Below are 23,384 nucleotides of genomic sequence, written 5' to 3' on the forward strand. Positions count from 1 at the left end.
ATCACAATAAACCCATTCTTTATTTTAGGCAGGACTAAAGAAACATTATGTAATGAAGAAAAAGTATTTCAGGAGAACAGTATATGAGTTGGCCTACTGTAGACCGATGTTATCTGGCTATGCTCCCTGCTATATAGGCTCTAGACTTGTTCATTTAGCTGACAAGATATGCTTATAAGTACAGTGTCATTATTTTATATGATTTTACAGTAAGAAAAATATAATTGAACTTACCTGAATGAATTAGAAAGGATATCTTTCCCATTACAGAACGAGTGCACATATGAAGTGGCTATGTTGAGCGTAAAAGTGATAATTTGAAACAGGTCCAATATGCTAGATTTAGAGTTATTTGGCAACTTTAGTTGTGAATGATACAAACCTTAGAATGTCTGAGAAATCAAAACATATATGGGCTGTATGGTGTGACAATAGGCTACTGATGATTCCTTGTCTCAGGCTGCACAGCTGTTCTCTCATCAAGTGATTATTCTCAAATGAATCTCGTCTTTACTAATATGTAAACATTTGTTTAGATTTAGAATGGCCCATTATCAAATGGGCAGGAACAGGGGCAGGAGAAAAAAATACATGTCATCTGTATGCACTCGAATAGCGAACACACGCTTTCGGTTTTATACTGGAACATGTGCTTGATATGAGCAGCTGAGCACTTACTCCACTCCACACATCAACCACTGTATGAGGAGCATGCTCTCGCTCCCTGACAGGTGATATTATGCCCAAACTCTGTATGTCATTGGCCCTCCAACCTTGTTCCTGCAGCTACCCAGTGCTTAATTTAGAAAAACAAGTGAAATCTGTTGGGGAACATTGATAGTAACATGTTTTTATAACCAAAACATGTTTCACTAAACGGTTAACAACCCATCTGTGTGATCGTTAAAGGACTGAAGGAGAGAGAGGAGATGGAAACGCATGGTGGTGAGATATTCCATATAGCTAATGTGTCAGCAAATTAATTATGAAAATATTTTTTAAATCCCTATTCAAAATCAAATACAAATTCACTAAATTGTAGGCTATCAATAAACCAACAGCATTGCCTAGATTCTCTCCCAGATTCATGGATATATATTTTGGAGTGTCGCATAAGGTAACCAAGTCCATTATGCATAATACAGTCCACACTCAAAGACGATTACTCTAGCTTGATTAATTTTGGAGTATAGGCTAAGACCAATTATGTACCAAAGACATCTTAAATTAGTTTTAGTTTGATGTTTTTCTGCCAAGCGTAATATGCGGCAGGCTATGTATTGTATTGCACAATCACAATTTTAATTCAGGGTTGTTTTTCTGGGCTTGGGCTCATAAGCCTATGCATAAACTCAAATATGTGTATGGGTGCTTTGAAACCACAACAACCATGCTTTACACTGTTTCAACCTGTTGCTGAACTTCTTTCTTCAAATTGATCAGTCACAGTGAGGTGAGTTTTAAAAGCGTGATTTACGATTGCATTTGCATTGCTGTCAGGGTGGTAGATCCCTGAGTACCAGGCCATTAGGACCTGATAGGGGGACAATATAACCCTGAGTACAAGGCCATTAGAACCTGATAGAGGGACAATAGAGCCCTGAGTACCAGGCCATTAGGACCTGATGGAGGGACAATAGAACCCTGAGTACCAGGCCATTAGGACCTGACGGAGGAACAATAAAGCCCTGAGTACCAGGCCATTAGAACCTGATGGAGGAACAATAGAGCCCTGAGACAAATAGAGCCCTGAATACCAGGCCATTAGGATCTAATGGTCATTAGCAAGTTGGCTACTACCAACGCATGTCCAGAGTGCATAAGAAATTACCGTGACTCAACAGTCACATGGAAATTTACATGACTGCCAATGTGGCAGTAATACGGTCACCGCAACAGCCCTAGGTGCATCACTGGGGTCAACCTCCCTGCCTTCCAGAACCTCTATACCTAAGAATTGTCAAAGACTACAGCCACCCAAGTCATAGACTGTTCTCTCTGCTACCGCACAGCAAACAGTACCGGAGTGCTAAGTCTGGGACCAAAAAGCTCCTGAACAGCTTCCAAGCCATAAGACTGCTAAATAGTTCACCAAATAGCTACCGGAACTATCTGCATTGACCCTTTTAGCACAAACTCTTTTTGACTATGCACACAAACTGGATTCTACCCACACTCACACATATTGACACTCCAACACACACACACGCTGCTGCTACTGTCTATTATCTATCCTGTTGCCTAGTCACTTTACCCATACCTATATGTACATATCTACCTCAATTTACTCGTACCCCTGCACCTGGTACCTCGTGTATATAGCCAAGCTATCATTGCTCATTGTGTATTTATTCCTTGTGTTTATACACTGAACAATAACATGAAACGCATCATGCAACAGTTCATATAAGGAAATCAGTCCATTGAAATAAATTCATTATGGATTTAACATGACTGGGAATACAGATATTCATCTGTTTGGTCACATAACTTTTTCAAAGGGTAGGGGTGTGGATCAGAAAACCAGCCAGTATCTGGTGTGACCATCTGCCTCATGCATCGTGACATCTCCATCGCAAAGAGTTGATCAGCCTGTGGAATGTTGTCCCACTCCTCTTCAATGGCTGTGAGAAGCTGCTGGATATCGCAGGGAACTGGAACACACTGTTGTACATGTCAATCCAGAGCATCCCAAACAAGCCTAATGGGTGACATGTCTGGTGAGTATGCAGGCCATGGAAGAACTAGGAACATTTTCAGCATCCAGGAATTGTGTACAGATCCTTGCGACATGGGGCAGTGCATTATAGAGGTCGACCGATTAATTGGTATGTACGATTAATTAGGGCCGATTTCGAGTTTTCATAACAATCGGTAATCGGCATTTTTGGATGCCGATTATGGCCGATTATATTGCACTCCACAAAGAGACTGCGTGGCAAGCTGATCACCTGCTACGGGAGTGCAGCAAGGAGCCAAGGTAAGTTGCTAGCTAGCATTAAACTTATCTTGTAAAAAAACAATCAATCTTAACATAATCACAAGTTAACTACACATGGTTGACGATATTACTAGTTTATCTAGCTTGTCCTGCAATGCAAATAATCAATGTGGTGCCTGTTAATTTATCATCGAATCACAGCCAACTTCGCCAAACGGGTGATGATTTAACAAGCACATTCGTGAAAAAAGCACTGTCTTAAAATAATTACACAAGTATAATTTTTTAAAACCTGCATATTTAGTTTAAAAAAAAATCATGTTAGCAGGCAATATTAACTAGGGAAATTGTGTCACTTCTCTTGCGTTCTGTGCAAGCAGTCAGGGTATATGCAGCAGTTTGGGCCGCCTGGCTCGTTGCGAACTGTGTGAAGACCATTTCTTCCTAACAAAGACCGTAATTAATTTGCCAGAATTTTACATAACTATGTCATAACGTTGAAGGTTGTGCAATGTAACAGGAGTATTTAGACTTATGGATGCCACCCATTAGATAAAATACGGAACGGTTTCGTATTTCACTGAAAGAATAAACGTTTTGTTTTCGAGATGATAGTTTCCGGATTTGACCATATTAAAAAAGGCTTGTATTTCTGCATTTGACCATATTAAAAAAGGCTTGTATTTCTTTCTGCGTATTATAATTAAGCCTATGATTTGATAGAGCAGTCAGACTGAACGGTGAAAGGCAGCAGCAGACTCGTAAGCATTCATTCAAACAACACGTTCCTGTGTTTGCCAGCAGCTCTTCGCAAAGCTTGAAGCACAGCACTGTTTATGACTTCAAGCCTATCAACTCCCAAGATTAGGCTGGCAATACTAAAGTGCCTATAAGACCATCCAATAGTCAAATGTATATGAAATACAAATGGTATAGAGAGAAATAGTCCTATAGTTCCTATAATAACAACAACCTAAAACTTCTTCACTGGGAATATTGATGACTCATGTTAAAAGGAACCACCAGCTTTCATGTTCTGAGCAAGAAACTTAAAACGTTAGCTTTTTTACATGGCACATATTGCACTTTACTTTCTTCTCCAACACTGTTTTTGCATTATTTAAACCAAATTGAACATGTCATTATTTATTTGAGCTAAAATTGTGTATTATATTACGTTAAAATAAAATTGTTAATTCAGTATTGTTGTAATTGCCATTATTACAAATAAATAAATAAATAAATAAAATAGTATTTTTTGGTCCTCCAAAAATCGGTATCGACGTTGAAAAATCATAAAAATCGGTCGACCTCTAGTGCATTATCATGCCGAAACATGACGTGATGGCGGTGGATGAATGGCACGACAATGGGCCTCAGGATCTCATCACGGTATCTCTGTGCATTCAAATTTCCATAGATAAAATGTAATTGTGTTCGTTGTAGGTACCTTATGCCTGCCCATACCATAACCCCACCACCACCATGGGGCACTCTGTTCATAAAGGTGCAAACGATCCCGCAGCTGAAGAAGGCAGATGTGGAGGTCCTGGGCTGCCGTGGTTACACATGGTCTGCGGTTGTGAGGCCGGTTGGATGCACTGACAAATTCTCTAAAACCACATTGGAGGCAGCTTATGGTAGAGCAATTAGAATTCAATTGTCTAGCAACAACTCGTGGACATTCCTGCAGTCAGCATGCCAACTGCACGTTCCCTCAAAACTTGAGACATCTGTGGCATTGGGCTGTGTGACAACTGCACATTTTAGAGTGGCCTTTTATTGTCCCCATCACAAGGTGCATCTGTGTAAAGAGGATGCTGTTCAATCAGCTTTTTGATATGCCACACCTGTCAGGTGGATGGATTATTTTGGCAAAGGAGAAAAGCTCACTAACAGGGATGCAAACAAATTTGTGCCCAACATTTTTGAGAAATAAGCTTTTTGTCCATAAGGAACAATTCTGGGATCTTTTATTTCAGCTCATGAAACATGGGACCAACACTTTACATGTTGCATTTGTATTATTGTTCAGTATATTTTTCCTATTATTATTATTACTGTTTTTATTGTATTCTGCACTGTTGGGAAGGGCCTTAAGTAAGCATTGCACTGTTAGCCTACACCTATTCTTTATGCAGCATGTGACAATTAAAATGTTATTGATCGATTGATTTGACCGGTCTCTGTGTCCCCCTCACTGATCTGAAAGGACTGTCTACCAAGGTGTAAACAATATAATAGTGAGTACGTCAGTGTAAAGTCACGTTTCTGCCATATTATTCTATCAACTTTCTGATGATCAGTGACAGAAAAAACAGATCATAGCGATGGCATTTTGAAGTATTGATATTTACTCTTTCAAGGCACTGTAGGGGGGAAGAGTTTGAAGAGGAGGGGGTAGATGAATAAAGTAATTGAGCAATCAATCCAATTTCCTTCTAATATATTTACGAATGAACCTGGCCTATATGGCCCTTTTCTTCACGCATGGATGTGCGCGCCTTTTGGATGCAGAAAGCAGGAAGTTACCAATCGTCAGTGAGCACCACAAAGAAACATTCATAGGTTGTTGTAACCGGAGCCATATATTTGAGTCGTCATACAATACACTTGCAATGTTGTTTTAAACAGTCGCTAAGATTATTTTGGTCGTGATCTTTGCAAAATACCTATTTTGGATGCAGCAGTCGTTAGCTAGAATTCTAACGCTCATTGACATAGGCTAATAGCAAAGCTAGTCAAAGAGCCATTTTACTGGTTGAAGTATAATACAGTTGATTTGTGATGACAAACATACTAAGCAGGACATTCATATGAGCATTAAAATCCAATTACAATCCAAAAGTAGTGTGAAATGCACTCATTAGCAACCTGTAAATGGAGGCATTTTTTTTGAGAACTCCCGTGTCCAGCAACCAAATTGTGCGCATCGCAAGTTAAGGGGACAGGCAAGGAACCCCACCTATGAAGCAAGAAACATAGACAGCAACCAGGGGATGCACTTGAGGTAAGTACAGTATATATAAAAGGGGAAGACGGGGTCCACATACTTGATCTAGGGCTCCAGAGGGTGACTCATGGGGGGGCTGCTGTGGCGGTGGTCCTCTGCTCTGAGGGGGGTGGTGGTGTGGCGGGCTGGCTGGCAGGCAGGATCCAGGAAAGGGGGCTACGGCGCCATGGCCTCCCCGTCATGTAGCACCATCCCACTTGGGGAGGGGCGAGCGAGCTGGACCTGAAAGAGAAAATTCAGTGTTTACTGGAGGCCAATCTGGGACACCAAAATGTACATTTAAGCTATATCAGTTCATTTTAAACAAGGCAAAAGAGAAGCTATATCAATTTAAACACCATTAGAATGTTGTTCAGACTTATTACAGCTTGTGTGTCAAAAGATGTAAGGGTCACCTCAATACTATGCAATTAGGCCTACTAAATGACCAAGTAACAACTTAATATAATGTTGTTACTAGAGTAACACAGTGTAACAGTAACTTTATGATAAATATGAGAACTATGGTTTCAAATCGATCTCTAAAGTCGAGCTCTCGCGAAATGGCGCTGTTGAGCAAGATGAAGCATAATTGAGTAAGTGCAGAGGATGGGTCCCGCAAGCACACAAGCCAGTAGATAGCGCATAATGTGGTGGAGCAAGCATAGGATGGGTCCCACGAACGCAGAGGCAGCAGGGGACGCGCAAATAAAACTTTTAAACTCGAGTTGAAAGTGTGCCTTTGAGCGAGCAGAACATCATTACCGCACGCAAAATATGAATTAGAGAGCAGAGATTTTTGTTTTATTGAGATACTTACTACATGTCAAGACTTTGAAGTTACTGTGCTCACAAATACACAGCATCCCCACATGCATTTCTGCTCACTGGCAAGTCTACTCCCGCTCCGGCGCTCGACGTGGCCAGTCCTGACAACCCACATTGCGCACACCTGCTCCCCATCGTTAAGCACACCTGGACTTCATCACAACCCTGATTACTCTCCCTTCATAAAGACCTCTGTAGCCTCAGTAGTCAGGCAGTATTTGTTTTGGTTACGTTCAGTACACTTCTCGTGTTTTGTATTATCTTCATGATTATTATTAAACTCACCTTCTGCACCTGTGTCCTGAATCCCTGCATGTACGTTACAGAATACTGCCACTTCAAAAATGGAAGCAGCAGAAGATAAGGACGTCTCCCAGACGGTCGACGAACAAGGACATCTAATCCGCAAACACCATGATCAGCTGGCACAACTATGAATGAGGGCTACAACCATCTGGGAAAGAGGAGAGGAATGGATGGGTTCCTACGAGAGGTTCATGGCTCTGTTCAGGGCGGTCTTCGACCATCCACCGGAGGGCAGACTTGGAGGTGAACGACTACTCCAACTCCGGCAGGGTGCCCAGACCGTTGGAGTATGCCCTCACCTTCCGGACCGTGGCAGCCTCCAGCGGATGGAATGAGCCGGCGTTCAGCACCCTATTTCAAAGAGGACTGCACGAGGAGGTCCAGACAGAGTCCCTGGCCGCACTCATCGCACTGGCTCCGCTCGCCCTCTTTTGGACGTCCTGGGGCAGATCCTGAACACATGAAGATAGGGGTTACACACCTCTCCTCCGCAGAGCGACATGTTTTGTACATCCCAATCCAAAGTCCACTGGGGCAGAGGGACAGCCCCGTGATCATCAGTCTCACAGAGTAACATCATCATTTCCCGCCAAACCCTTCCTGATTTCCATTTCACTGGCTGGCTGTCCCTCAGGTGTTGTTTCTACAGTTCTAGTGGACTCTGGTGCTGCGGGGAATTTTATTGACCAGGCCTTCGTCTTCGTGCCTGCAGTGTACCCGCTCTCCTCTCCTCTCCTTTTCTAGTCCAAGCCCTGGATAAACAACCATTGGGATCCAGCACTATCACAGCACCACTCACCCTCACTATGGGAACCATGCACCAAGAAATCCTTCCCTTCCTCATCATCACTGCTCCTGTACACAAAAGTCATCCTCGGCTTTCCGTGGCTCCAAAGTCATGACCCCACCATCTCCTGGTCGAGGATGAAAATCACTGCCTCGGCATCCGGATGTTGGAGGACCTGCTTTCCATTGCCTTGTGGTTCCATGTCACTTGAGAGTCCTGTGAGTGTCCTCCAGCCTATCATTCCATCCTCCCATATCACTGGCCCCATGTTTTGGGATGTAGATGTGGACTAGATTAAATCGGAATGGCCGATTGAATTTTTCATAACGATCGAAAATCCGTAATTTTGGACACAGATTTTGCCATTTTTTAAATGTATTTTTGTACAACCTTTATTCAATCATTATTTAAGTAGGCAAGTCAGTTAAGAACACATTCTTATTTTCAATGACGGCCTAGGAATGGTGGGTTAACTGCGTTGTTCAGGGGCAGAACGACAGATTTTTACCTTGTCAGCTCAGGGATTCAATCTTAGAACCTTACGGTTAACTAGTTCAACGCTCTAACCACCTGCCTCACGAGGAGCCCGCCTGTTACGCGAATGCAGTAAGAAGCCAAGGTAAGTTGCTAGCTAGCATTAAATGTAATCATAATCACTAGTTATAACTACACATGGTTGATGATATTACTAGTTTATCTACTACTAGTATGTCCTATTACTAGTATGTCCTGCGTTGCATATAATCGATGCAGTGTGCATTCGCGAAAAAGGACAATCGTTGCTCCAACGTGTACCTAACCAAACACCAATGCCTTTCTTAAAATCAATACACAGAAGTATATATTTAATATATTTTTTATATTTTATATTATATTTTATATTTAAACCTGCATATTTAGCTAAAAGAAATCCAGGATAGCAGGCAATATTAACCAGGTGAAATTGTGTCACTTCTCTTGCGTTCATTGCACGCAGTCAGGGTATATGCAACAGTTTGGGCAGCCTTAGGTATTAATGACCTAAGGCTCGTATTTCAGTGTGTTATTATGTTATAATTAAGTCTATGATTTGATAGAGCAGTCTGACTGAGCGATGGTAGGCACCAGCAGGCTCATAAGCATTCATTCAAACATTACTTTAGTGCGTTTTGCCAGCAGCTCTGCTGTTTATGACTTCAAGCCTATCAACTCCCGAGATTAGGCTGGTGTAACGATGTGATGTGAAATGGCTAGCTAGTTAGCGGGTGCGCGCTATTAGCATTTCAAACGTCACTCGCTCTGAGACTTGGCGTAGTTATTCCCCTTGCTCTGCATGGGTAACGCTGTTTCGAGGGTGGCTGTTGTTGTTGTGTTCCTGGTTCGAGCCCAGGTAGGAGCGAGGAGAGGTACGGAAGCCATACTGTTACACTGGCAATACTAAAGTGCCTATAAGAACATCCAATAGTCAAAGGTATATGAAATACAAATGGTATGGAGGGAGAAATAGTCCTATAATTCCTATAATAACTACAAACTAAAACTTCTTACCTGGGAATATTGAAGACTCATGTTAAAAGGAACCACCAGCTTTCATATGTTCTCATGTTCTGAGCAAGGAACTTAAACGTCAGCTTTCTTACATGGCACATATTGCACTTTTACTTCTCCAACACTATGTTTTTGCATTATTTAAACCAAATTGAACATGTTTCATTATTTTTTTGAGACTAGATTTTATTGATGTATTATATTAAATTAAAATATGTGTTCATTGTTCATTCACTATTGTTGTAATTGTCATATTATATATATATATATATATATATATATATATATATATATTGTAGTGTCCAAAACGGCTTTCAAGTCAGGCATTCCCTTGGCAGAAACAGCCTCTCGGTGGATGCTGCAGTGCGTTGTGAGAAACTGCTTGCACGCGCGTTACCACACCACTATGTCCCCGTCATGGCTTTTGCTTCATCAGAAAAGATACCAACATCTTGACCACCAAAGTCCATTTAATGTCACAAAGCTGTCCAGTCCTTAAAAAAAAATCCTCTCGTGTTGTCCTGGTTTGCAGAAGAGGATGTCTTCCTTAATTGACCCTCCATTAACATAGCGGAAATACACCAGGAGCTGTGCCAGGCCCGCCCGTCTACTGACTCATCCAGCTGTAACGCATATATTTCACTGGTTTGTATGCAAAGCAGTAACTGTTTCAAAACATCTCCTGCCATGTCACTGATGGGTCGTGAAAGAGTGGATTTAGCCATTTTTAAAGGTATTCAAAAGCCAAGTTAACAAAGTTTCCTTTACACGGATCAGTCGTCCTGGTCCCTTTGCAGAAAAACAGCACCAAAGCATGATGTTTCCACCCCCATGCTTCACAGTAGGTATGGTGTTCTTTGGATGCAACTCGGCATTCTTTGTCCTCCAAACACGACGAGTTGAGTTTTTACCAAAAAGTTATATTTTGGTTTCATCTGACCATATGACATTCCCCCAATCTTCTTCTGGGTCATCCAAATGCTCTCTAGCAAACTTCAGACGGGCCTGGACATGTACTGGCTTAAGCAGGGGGACACGTCTGGCACTGCAGGATTTGAGTCCCTGGCGGCGTAGTGTGTTACTGATGGTAGGCTTTGTTATTTTGGTCCCAGCTCTCTGCAGGTCATTCACTAGGTCCCCCCGTGTGGTTCTGGGATTTTTGCTCACCGTTCTTGTGATCATTTTGACCCCACGGGGTGAGATCTTGCGTGGAGCCCCAGATCGAGGGAGATTATCAGTGGTCTTGTAAGTCTTCCATTTCCTAATAATTGCTCCCACAGTTGATTTCTTCAAACCAAGCTGCTTACATATTGCAGATTCAGTCTTCCCAGCCTGGTGCAGGTCTACAATTTTGTTTCTGGTATCCTTTGACAGCTCTTTGGTCTTGACCATAGTGGAGGTTGGAGTGTGACTGTTTGAGGTTGTGGACAGGTGTCTTTTATACTGATAACAAGTTCAAACAGGTGCCATTAATACAGGTAACGAGTGGAGGACTGTGGAGCCTGTTAAAGAAGAAGTTACAGGTCTGTGAAATTACAGGCCTCATCTTTTTAAGTGGGAGAACTTGCACAATTGGTGGCTGACTAAATACTTTTTCCCCCACTGTACATATACATATGAGATGAGTAATGTAGGGTATGTAAACATTATATTAAGTGGCATTGTTTAAAGTGGCTAGTGATATATTTTCCATCAATTCCCATTATTAAAGTGGCTGGAGTTGAGTCAGTGTGTTGGCAGCAGCCACTCAATGTTAGTGGTGGCTGTTTAACAGTCCGATGGCCTTGATAGAAGCTGTTTTTCAGTCTCTCGGTCCCTGCTATAATGCACCTGACCTCGCCTTCTGGATGATAGCGGGGTGAACAGGCAGTGGCTCGGGTGGTTGTTGTCCTTGATGATCTTTATGGCCTTCCTGTGACATGTAGGGTGGTGTAGGTGTCCTGGAGGGCAGGTAGTTTGCCCCCGGTGATGCGTTGTGCAGACCTCACTACCCTCTGGAGAGCCTTACGGTTGTGGGTGGAGCAGTTGCCGTACCAGGCGGTGATACAGCCCGACAGGATGCTCTCGATTGTGCATCTGTAGAAGTTTGTGAGTGCTTTTGGTGACAAGCCGAATTTCTTCAGCCTCCTGAGGTTGAAGAGGCGCTGCTGCGCCTTCTTCACAACGCTGTCTGTGTGGGTGGACGAATTCAGTTTGTCCGTGACGTGTACGCCGAGGAACTTAAAACTTACTACCCTCTCCACTACTGTCCCATCGATGTGGATAGGGGGGAGCTCTCTCTGCCGTTTCCTGAAGTCCACAATCATCTCCTTTGTTTTGTTGACGTTGAGTGTGAGGTTATTTTCCTGACACCACACTCCGAGGGCCCTCACCTCCTCCCTGTAGGCCGTCTCGTCATTGTTGGTAATCAAGCCTACCACTGTAGTGTCGTCCGCAAAGTTGATGATTGAGTTGGAGGCGTGCATGACCACGCAGTCGTGGGTGAACAGGGAGTACAGGAGAGGGCTCAGAACGCACCCTTGTGGGGCCCCTTGCTGCTGGTGATTCTCTGATCCACCTCTGCGCAGACGACACCATTCTGCATATTTCTGACCCTTCTTTGGACACTGTGTTAACTAACCTCCAGACGAGCTTCAGTGCCATACAACTCTCCTTCTGTGGCCTCCAACTGCTCTTAACTGCAAGTAAAACTAAATGCATGCCCTTCAACAGATCGCTGCCCACACCTGTCCGCCCGTCCAGCATCACTACTCTGGAACGTTCTGACTAGAATATGTGGACAACTACAAATACCTAGGTGTCTGGTTAGACTGTAAACTCTCCTTCCAGACACATTAAGCATCTCCAATCCAAAATTAAATCTAGAATCGGCTTCCTATTTCGCAACAAAGAATCCTTCACTCATGTTGCCAAACATACCCTCGTAAAACTGACCATCCTACCGATCCTCGACTTCGGCAATGTAATTTATAAAATAGCCTCCAACACTCTACTCAACAAATTGGATGCAGCCTATCACAGTGCCATCTGTTTTGTCACCAAAGCCCCATATACTACCCACCACTGCGACCTGTATGTTCTCGTTGGTTGGCCCTCGCTTCATATTCGTCAACAAACCCACTGGCTCCAGATCATCTATAAGTCTCTGCTAGGTAAAGCCCCGCCTTATCTCAGCTCAATGGTCACCTTAGCAGCACGCGCTCCAGCAGGTATATTTCACTGGTCACCCCCAAAGCCAATTCTTAATTTGGCCGCCTTTCCTTCTGGTTCTCTGCTGCCAAGGACTGGAACGAACTGCAAAAATAACTGAAGCACCAGCTGTCAGAGCAGCTCACAAATCACTGCACATAGCCCATGTGTGAATGTCCCATTCAACTACCTCATCCCCATACTGTTATTATTTTATTTTGCTCCTTTGCACCCCCAGTGTCTCTACTTGCACACTCATCTTCTGCACATCTATCACTCCAGTGTTTAATTGCTATATTGTAATTATTTCACCACTATGGCCTATTTATTGCCTTACCTCCCTTACCCTACCTCATTTGCACACACTGTATATAGACTTTCTATTGTATTATTGACTGTGTGTTTGTTTATTCCATGTGTAACTCTGTGTTGTTGTTTGTGTGGCACTGCTTTGCTTTACTTTGGCCAGGTCGCAGTTGTAAATGAGAACTTGTTCTCAACCAGCCTACCTGGTTAAATAAAGTTGAAATAAAAAAAATAAACCAAAGGATGAATGTGGTGGATAGAATGATGTGTCAGACTGACGCTGCTTGTCATTTTAACTGAATGGCATAATGTCTGAAAAGAGGTTGGGAAGGATACTAGGAAGGAAATGTATCTGTATGTGAACATGGCGGACCATTCACTAAGGACAGCATCATCAATGACACCTCCATAGAGTGAGGAGGGTTTGTTTGTGTGAGAGAGATTATGAACTTGGTTGTCGCCATAAAAAGTCAATGACACTGAGGGGGCTAGTGTGCCAGGGTGAGATAATTCCTTTGTACTGCTTCCAAACCAGTTTTTCCTTGAGATTTATAGCCTGTCCAGTGCACCCAGGCACTTACGGTATTGGCAAAACAATTTGAGTGCTTGAGTAACCACACTTTAGTGACCTGCATTTCTGCTGAAACAAGACAGGTGTAGGGCTCTAGGTGAAATCAAGACCAGGTTAAAGTTACTAATTGGAGGTGAGAAATAGTGGCAAATAATTGATTTTATATTTTCCCTCTCAAAATAGGCTCAACTCGCTTGTTGATGCAAATGATGGCTTCCTTATAATCACCATCAATCCCAAATTATTAAAAATGTATTTCATACACAGAGAGCGCTGTCCAATATGCTTCATTATGAGCTGCTATGACCTCTTTCTTGATTTATAGTCGCTGGACCAAATCCAAAAAGGCATGACGTTATGTTAAACTAAATTAAATTCATTACAATGTGAATCTAAGACACTTGTATGTTTCTGTAAACTTATAGTTCTTGCATAAAACATGGTTGAACTTTAGACACTAGTATGACACAGCCCAGATGGGTCAGTGGCAGGTTATTTCAGGATTAAGTGCATGCTAAACTCATTCGTCGTAGTTTGTTTATGTCAAATATTTCTCTCTTGACCAATCTCTTCTTGTTTAACCTATCCAAGGCAGCCTACTCCAACTAACACACTAGCTTTAAAGTCAAAAATAAACATAATGTGGATTAATGTGTAGACCTAGGGATATGTAGTCCATATGGCAGTCTAGCCCTGGAGAGGTGCAAGAGTTTAGCCATGACACCTCTAGTGACCAAAACAACCTAAAATGTAAAAACACATCAACCTCACTGACGTAACTGAACGCTAGCCAGTTAAAAAAAAACATGACTTAGAACATAGCAAAACAGTTTTAACTCCATCTTAATCATGCAGCTCCATATTCAAGGTCATGGGGGGGCAATAATAAACCAATCTGGTTTCAGAGCTGGTCATGGGTGCACCTCAGCCACGCTCAAGGTCCTAAACGATATCTTAACCGCCATCGATAAGAAACATTACTGTGCAGCCGTATTCATTGATCTGGCCAAGGCACATCACCACATCCTCATCGGCAGACTCGACAGCCTAGGTTTCTCAAATGATTGCCTCGCCTGGTTCACCAACTACTTATCTGATAGAGTTCAGTGTGTCAAATCGGAGGGTCTGCTGTCCGGACCTCTGGCAGTCTCTATGGGGATGCCACAGGGTTCAATTCTTGGACCGACTCTCTTCTCTGTATACATCAATGATGTCGCTCTTGCTGCTGGTGAGTCTCTGATGCACCTCTACGCAGACGACACCATTCGGTATACTTCTGGCCCTTCTTTGGACACTGTTAACAACCCTCCAGGCAAGTTTCAATGCCATACAACTCTCCTTCCGTGGCCTCCAATTGCTCTTAAACACAAGTAAAACTAAATGCATGCTCTTCAACCAATCGCTGCCTGCACCTGCCCGCCTGTCCAACATCACTACTCTGGACAACTCTGACTTAGAATACGTGGACAACTACAAATACCTAGGTGTCTGGTTAGACTTGTAAACTCTCCTTCCAGACCCACATCAAACATCTCCAAAGTTAAATCTAGAATTGGCTTCCTATTTCGCAACAAAGCATCCTTCACTCATGCTGCCAAACATACCCTTGTAAAACTGACCATCCTACCAATCCTCGACTTCGGCGATGTCATTTACAAAATAGCCTCCAATACACTACTCAACAAATTGGATGCAGTCTATCACAGTGCCATCCGTTTTGTCACCAAAGCCCCATATACTACCCACCATTGCGACCTGTACGCTCACGTTGGCTGGCCCTCGCTTCATACTCGTCGCCAAACCCACTGGCTCCATGTCATCTACAAGACCCTGTTAGGTAAAGTCCCCCCTTATCTCAGCTCGCTGGTCACCATAGCATCACCCACCTGTAGCACGCGCTCCAGCAGGTATATCTCTCTGGTCACCCCCAAAACCAATTCTTTCTTTGGCCGCCTCTCCTTCCAGTTCTCTGCTGCCAATGACTGGAACAAACTACAAAAATCTCTGAAACTGGAACCACTTATCTCCCTCACTAGCTTTAAGCACCAACTGTCAGAGCAGCTCACAGATTACTGCACCTGTACATAGCCCACCTATAATTTAGCCAAAACAACTACCTCTTTCCCTACTGTATTTATTTATTTTGCTCCTTTGCACCCCATTATTTGTATTTCTACTTTGCACATTCTTCCACTGCAAGTCTACCATTCCAGTGTTTTACTTGCTATATTGTATTTACTTTGCCACCATGGCCTTTTTTTGCCTTTACCTCCCTTATCTCACCTCATTTGCTCACATCGTATATAGACTTTTTTCTACTGTATTATTGACTGTATGTTTGTTTTACTCCATGTGTAACTCTGTGTCGTTGTGTGTCGAACTGCTTTGCATTATCTTGGCCAGGTCGCAATTGTAAATGAGAACTTGTTCTCCACTTGCCTACCTGGTTAAATAAAGGTGAAAAAATACAAATAAATACAAAAATAACTAATTTAACCTCAGCCTGAGGCGACAGTTGTGGGGGAATACTCTCTGAGAAATGAGCAACCACAAATATCCAACAGGTACTGAGATGCGATAGCAGCCAATAGCCTAAAGCTCATCCCTCCATTGTGAGGAAATATTATATAACTGACAGGCCATACATTGATCCCCATCTGGGGAGCTGAACAAAAACCCAAACTGAACCGGTTACAACATCCTGTACTTTAAACTTTGGGGTTGAGACTTTCACTACAGTTTCTCAAATCTGTTAAAATGACTCCTGAGGGCACGGATCCAGTCAGCAGATGCTACTGTAGTAGAGAAAAGTCCCCCCCCCCCCCCCTCACCACAACAAGTTAAAGGGAGGGCCATGTGAGTCAGTCACACTGCCTGCCAAACCCTAGCCAAGCAGCTCCCTCCCACAGCTTAGTCCCACTCTACAAACTGTTGTCTCAGTTCTCTTCCTAGCGTGCCCCGATAAGAAATGGGACACTGGGATCTGGTTCCTCAGCTTGCTCTGTGAGTGTGCCACAATGCTCTCTTCCTTCGTTCTCTCTCTCGCTATATTTCCTTCCCTACCCCCACAAATTCACAGTCTGCTGCACAAGCTTTCTTTCCAGGGAGAGGAGAATGTAGGTCAGCTTTCTGACGGCTGGGGAGGCACAGCTGAGCGCCCCACTCCGTTCCTTTCACTCGCAGCAGCGGCGGAAGTGTGTGTGTGCCTCGCGCCGAAACAGGGCGAGAGAGAGTTGAGGGACACAGCACAACACACACCCACAAATCTGATCACCCTCACAAGGGTTTGGATCATGCATCAATGGTACCATTTAATCATAAAGGCCAATTTTCACTATAATATTGACTAAATAATTTCTCTCAACTTCTTAGGCTATTACATTCACTTGATATTGTCATCTACAATATGAACCACTTTGCTAAATGCACACCTGAAATCCTTAGCCTACTGCATGTGCCTCAGGGTTAAAAAAAAACAAATGACTCACTAAGCTTGTGAAAAGGAATGCTTTAAACATGACAACGCTGAACGCTGAAAAGGCTGTTGAGAATGGTTGCGCTTTTAGGCAAATCTTAAAAGATCTGGTCTGACATAGCTCCCCCCACATCCTCTCCCCCTTTATGAGCATACTGTAATATCAAATGCTCCTACTGGTCAAAATAATGTCACAAAAAAGTGTTAATTAAAGGGGGATACGTAGTCAGTTTCACAACTGAATGCATCCCGCATGTAACCCAACCCCTCTGAATCAGAGAGGTGGGGGCTGCCTTAATCGTCATCATCGGCGCCCAGGGAGCAGTTGCTGTGAGGGTTAACTGCTTTGCTTAAGGGCAGAACGGCAGATTTGTCCACCTTGCCGGCTCTGGGATTCGAACAAGAAACCTTTTGGTTACTCTAACCATAACCATCTTCCTCCTCTTTGCAAAACAGGAAAACACAATAACTGTGTCCAACAGTCATTTCTCCCTCTACTGATGAATGCTCAAATCAATGCATCTGCTACTATATTGGAATGTTCCTGGTTACACAAGGGTGTGGATTCTTGCTTCATATTGTTCATTTCACAAACACCCCGCCATCATAATTCTTCCAGTGTGATACATATCTTACTTTCCCTTTGCATGCAGAAAGAAAATCAGCGAGGGAGAAGAAACGGTATTAACATGTGATTAAGTTGGGAAAACTGGTTGTCAAATATCAACTTTTTGTTCCGGAGCTTGATAGTTGTGCGACAGCTGATAGCAAATACAAAATGCTTGTGAAGTGATTGTTAACTTTGACCTGCATTGTTGAGGCCTGTTTGCATTGACTTCCGTCCTTGAGGTCTAGGCTCGTAGCCTATAGCCTACGCACAATACACGTTTCGTTAGGCCTAGTCTACTTGCACTGCACTAACAACCAAAACGCACACAAAGAAACAAGAATTTAAATGGATTCATAAATACTCCCCCACAAAGCTAATATCAATTCAAAAAATGTACAATGCTGTAAAGTGCAATAAAAGACCTAAAAGTTGTCGACTAACATGACCTTTGATGTTTGATCCGAACGAAATGCCTCACTCACTGGTGGTGCGGCCAACGCAATAATTGCATAATTGAGCCTCACCCTCCATTCCAATCACGCAATTGGTGCAAACCTATCAATCAATTTATCGTCGTCATAAATGTATCCCTAATTGATTACAAAACTAGACCGAAAAATATGCCCAATTCAACTGGCACAGGTGGCTAGCAAAACATTTGAATGTTCTAGCGTGGTCCTGAACAAGATACAATACCATTTTGATTAACCAAAGAGGGTTAGTTGCACTAATGAAAACAATGAATTGTATCGCTAGAATATAGCCGTCTTGCAAACAAAAGGCACGTGCTCTACTAAATAATGAGTGACTGCCAAAATGCACACATCCACTAGTTCAAGAAGGATTAAAATGCCTTAATCAAAAGATCTGCAGGGGATGTTTAGATCCTCAAACAAATCAACTTGTTTGCAATCTCACAATTTAGCATGTTATAACAAATACATTGCTGTAATTGAATGTGATATTGATTGGCTGGCTAATGTTCTCTGGGTAACTTGTCCACGTTTTATCCTCCGGTACTAGTTACTAGCTGGCTAGCTCGCCATCAGCGGCCAAATAGGGTATTTTAGTCCAAACTATTTTGCTGCAATTTTGCAAGGTGTTGTGCTTAGTTAGCTAACTTACCCTTTTGTCAGGCCCCTTATAAGTTGATTGGTGATTCTCTTCTGTATTTACTCGATTTCAATGCAATCTAGCTATCAGAGTTGTCACGTTAGATGCACAATTACTATGCATTAGGTGGCTAATTTAATGTAAATATTTGTCAGCTAAAGCCGTGAGCTAGCCTACCAGCTAACCTTAGTTCGGTTGCCTTGATTTTCTGATCCGCCGCTCCGTAAAAGTCTCTTCCACACGCTATGGACAATGTGATCTGGTGCTGTAGTTTGGCACTGGTAAGGGAAAAGTTGGTTGGTGGCTAAACGTCAGCTGTTGACAAACAAACCTGCGATAAAAATTTTTTTTAAATCACACTATTGAAACTAGCGAGATTAGCAACGCTAGCTAATTCAAAGCCAGTTTCAAAACCAATTCGATGTGTTCAACTATACTCCATGTCTCTCCTTAAATTAAGTTATTCCGAAATAGAACTTGCGTTTGTTTTGAAATTGTCATTCACGGTTAACTAATATTTTAATTGTCGCGTTGGTCTCTATACTCCGCCATTTTCAACATCTCCCTACGCAAACAGTTTAGCTCGTGCACGTACAATGACAGAAGTTCAGTACGATGCTCGTTCATGGGGAGAGGGCAAAGAAGCAAGCAGTGCTTTGCCTCTGTCTGCCCAGTGTTCTGTAACTACTTGCAATATCACCATATATCTGAAAAGCGGTTGCACGGAACAGGCTCTTATGAATGCTTTATTTTTCAAGCATGCGTATTGAAGGCTATCTCGGAAATCAAGTTTACATAGCTAGTTAGTGGGATAGCCTTGTATTAGTGGTACTGGCACTAGTATAGAGATGTTTGCATCAGTGTGAGAGAAAATTGTCTGTTTTACCAAGAAGTCAGGGTCCACAGTTCAAAGAACACATTGTACTATTCATACACATCGCAGGCAGCTGATAATAATGGCTGGAATGGAATGATATCAAACACATGGAAACCATATGGCCTCAATGGCCAGCACAGCCAGAAGAGGAATGGCCATCCCTTGGAGCCTGCTCCTCTCTAGGTTTAATCTTAGGTTCCTGCCTATCTAGGGAGTTTTTCCTAGCCACTATGCTTCTACGTCTGCATTGCTTGCTGTTTGGGGTTTTAGGCTGGATTTCTGTATAAGCACTCTGTGACATCTGCTGATGTAAAAAGGGCTTTATAAATTAATTTGTTCCATCCATTACTATGAGCCTGTCCTCCCCAATTAAGGTGCCACCAGCCACCTGTGATAAACATTCTCACGTAGGAAATATATTCAAGACTGAATGCACAAAATATATATATTTTTTTTTTTTTGAGGAAGAGAGCAGTTGTTGTTTTTCGTACTCCACTCCACAAGGTGGCAGATTGAGCAAGGGCTGGGGAGTCTTTGATGACGTAATTTGTCTGCGCCGGCACACGTTTTCACTCACACGTCGGGATTCGTGATGGCAGAGCAGGAGTCTGAGTACGTATTTGTTTACATGTTGATCTAAGTCCATCCTTTGCTACATTTATAATTTTCCAAAAATGTCTATAGCATAAATGTGAAATTAGACTAACAGGATTCCGTCAAGCCATGTATTTGTATGATTTGTCTGAAAGATGCTCATTACAGAGAGCTAGATAATTGCGTATGTTTCACATAGGCATGATATTCCATTAGCCATAACGCAACGCCAACTTAAATAATGACATTTTAATGTTTCGACACAAGTAACACGAAACAAAATCTGCTATCAAATAATGATGTAATGTGACCAGAATGGCAGAGCTAAATTTGTGTTATTTGGTTTGCCTGCAAAGATAATTTATAATAACCAAGTTTGCTAGCTACTGTTAGCTGGGTAACTTCATTTCACTCATGAATCAGATCCGTGTCATGGTTTTTGGTGCAGATGGATATGGGAATAATCTTGTCGATAGTTCTGTGGACTTTGTCCTTATCTCACTGTATTCTCTGTATGATATGAGTGTTTATTAAATGTTGTGCTAAGAGTGAAGAGGGTGATAAAGTTGGTTCCTGAGAACCTTCTGAAGAAGAGGAAAGCATACCAAGCCATCAAAGCCACTGAGGCCAAACGTGCACTTCTTGAGAAGAGAAAGGTAACACACTGGAGGGGTCAATGTTTTACCATGGTGGCCTTTTAATCACTTACCTATGATTGTTTTGATTTGTATAAAGTTGTAGGCCATCAACAAGTGTAAATGTATCCATTCAGGTATCTAAAGGGAAACCCTTGAAGTTCAAGCGCTTGGAGGACTTCCTGAAGGATAGCCATAGAAAGCATCGCGATGAGACCCGTATCAGGAGAGCAGGTCACAGACCAGCTCCAGCCATGCCCCCTGCAAAGAACAGACTGGCCTTCGCTGTCCGCATCAGAGAGTGAGTAACTGAAATCTGTAGTAACATGATGTGATTCTAAAAGTGGTGCAAATAAAGCTTAGCAAATCTTGCCTGACTATTCTATACTTACAGTAAGTGGCTATGCAGTCACAATCATCTAGAAATACAGTATTCCATCAGCTCCTCTTTAGTGGTCAGGCTGAATACTGGAGTAATATTTTCATCTGTTCTCTCTCTGTGCAGGATCAAAGGAGTCAGTCCCAGAGTTCAGAAGGTAATCCAGATGTTACGCCTGAGAAAGATCTTCAGCGGTGCCTTTGTCAAAGTTAACAAGACTTCTATGGCCATGTTGAAAATGGTTGAGCCCTATGTAGCATGGGGGTAAGTGAGAATGGGGGTCAGACTTTGGGGACCTAGGGACTCTGAACAGCAAATCTACTTCATGTATTGAGATGAATCCACCCTGACGTGTGGAATCAACTAGTTGGACAATGTATTGTAATAACAATGGCAAATCATTTAAATTTAACAGGTTTCCCAATTTGAAGTCAGTTCGTGAGTTGATCTTGAAAAGAGGACAGGCCAAGATTGACAAGCGAAGGGTCGCTCTCACAGACAACACACTCATTGAGCAGCATATGGGTGAGGATCACAATTTATAATGTGTATTTTTTTTATCAGCGTGTGGAGTTACAAGTCTTGTATATGCATGTCAAAATAGTAGTGTAGCAAAGTTGTCCTGCAGATAATTTACCACCGTGATTTTCATTGAGATACATATTCATTACAATGTTTACATCATACCCTCTCCTCTCAGGCAAGTATGGTATCATCTGTCTGGAGGACTTGATCCATGAGATCTACTCTGTGGGGAAGAACTTCCGGGTGGTCAGCAACTTCATATGGCCGTTCAAGCTGTCTGTGGCTCGACACGCTGCCAGGGACAAGGCAGGTCTTCTGAAGGACATAGGCAACCCAGGACCCAGAGGGACGGACATAAACTCAATAATCAGGCAGCTCAACTGAGGCTGCACGAGACACTTTCACGTCAGACCTTTTCTTGGGGCCAATGATGAACTTTTTTCTTTCGTCATAGCCTACTCATTCGTTGTTCTTTAATTCCTTCCTTTAATATCAATACTCTGAATTACCCGGTCTGGCATGAGGAAAGAGATCCCTTACAGATTCATAAGGATTTAATTCATCTTAGGACCCCAGGGTCCCAGCTGGCAGAATTCATATTGGACCTGATCAGAATTGAATGCCTAGTCAGACAGTGCCTTTCTGGACTATGTTGTGATTAGACGGCAGTAATTTACCCTCCCTTTTTTGAAAAATTGGTATTCTCAATATGTTGCCACCTCTGTAGTTGCAATAAGGCCATTCTATGGAGATGCGAATTATATCACTACTTACTTTGCCCCTGTGGTGTTCAGAGAGATGTCATTATGCTTACTATGTATGTGAGATTACAGTATGTTTATTAAATAATAAACTGAAACAGGAACTTGTTTTGTACTTTGGGGTGCATCAAATGTTGCCACATGATTTGTAATGTCAAAAAAGTATAGCAATGATAAACTGAAGCAAATATTTTCTTGAGGCCAGTCTGCAGGATTAAAAGGAGTCAGTCCCAGAGTTCAGAAGGTGATACAGATGTTAAGACTGAGAAAGTGTACATGGTTAGGCCTGATGTGATTGGCCATTGCCTGTCCAATCACTTAGCACCAAGTGTAGTAATTGAGGGGGTGTCTGCTATTTCTGTAGCAGTTGCATTAGTGTATATCGTTTTTTCCCTCAAAGGTTTTCCTGCCACTGGCTCTGCAGAATAACAATCAATTTAGCTAGATGTGACTCATCTAGCCCAGTGGAGGGGGAGAGACCTGGGAAACTGCAACCCAGGGTGCTGCAATGGAGGGACACGACACAAGCTAATTGTGGCAGCAACATTTATACTGAACAAAAATATAAACAACATGCAACAATTTCAACAATTTTATGGAGTTACAGTTCATATAAGGTAATCAGTCAATTGAAATAAATAAATGTTTCCTAAATCTATGAATTTCACGTGACTAGGCAGTCAGTGGGTCTGGGGGGAGCCAGGCCCAGCCAATCAGGATGAGTTTTTTCCACAAAAGGGCTTTATTATAGACAGATACACTCCTCAGTTTCATTAGCTGTCCGGGTGGCTGGTCTCAAAACAATCCTGCAGGTGAAGAAGCTGGATGTGGAGGTCCTGGGCTGACGTGGTTACACATGGTCTGGTTGTGAGGCCGTTTGGACGTACTGCCAAATTCTCTAAAATGACGCTGGAGGCAGCTTATGGAAGAGAAAGGGTCATTAAATTATCTGGCAACAGCTCTGGTGG

The 23,384-nt window shown here is 42.6% G+C and overlaps 2 protein-coding genes across 4 annotated transcripts in view; one reads left to right on the forward strand and one right to left on the reverse strand.

Moving 5' to 3' along the window:
* The window catches only part of LOC139415175 (nuclear receptor coactivator 1-like), a 102,980-nt gene extending 83,760 nt beyond the window's left edge, over positions 1-19,220 (reverse strand). Inside the window, exons 1-2 of one of the 3 annotated variants that reach the window (XM_071163058.1) lie at positions 18,831-19,220; positions 5,995-6,176 (exon numbers count right to left, since the gene is read on the reverse strand). The gene's annotated coding sequence lies outside the window, so the exon portion shown is untranslated. Of the gene's footprint in view, positions 1-5,994; positions 6,177-18,657 lie in introns of all 3 variants that reach the window. The other 2 variants (XM_071163057.1, XM_071163056.1) reach the window with 2 other exon arrangements.
* An 844-nt stretch (positions 19,221-20,064) lies between these two features.
* LOC139415171 (ribosomal protein L7-like 1) lies at positions 20,065-22,520 on the forward strand. The gene is made up of 6 exons (XM_071163051.1): positions 20,065-20,134; positions 20,664-20,772; positions 20,889-21,052; positions 21,257-21,394; positions 21,546-21,655; positions 21,831-22,520. The coding sequence occupies exons 1-6, from the start codon at positions 20,115-20,117 to the stop codon at positions 22,037-22,039; spliced, it is 750 nt and encodes a 249-aa protein (XP_071019152.1). The 5' UTR covers positions 20,065-20,114; the 3' UTR covers positions 22,040-22,520.
* Positions 22,521-23,384: the final 864 nt, after the last annotated feature.

This window comes from Oncorhynchus clarkii, chromosome 8 (genome assembly GCF_045791955.1).
Source record: "Oncorhynchus clarkii lewisi isolate Uvic-CL-2024 chromosome 8, UVic_Ocla_1.0, whole genome shotgun sequence".
Lineage (NCBI taxonomy): Eukaryota > Metazoa > Chordata > Actinopteri > Salmoniformes > Salmonidae > Oncorhynchus > Oncorhynchus clarkii.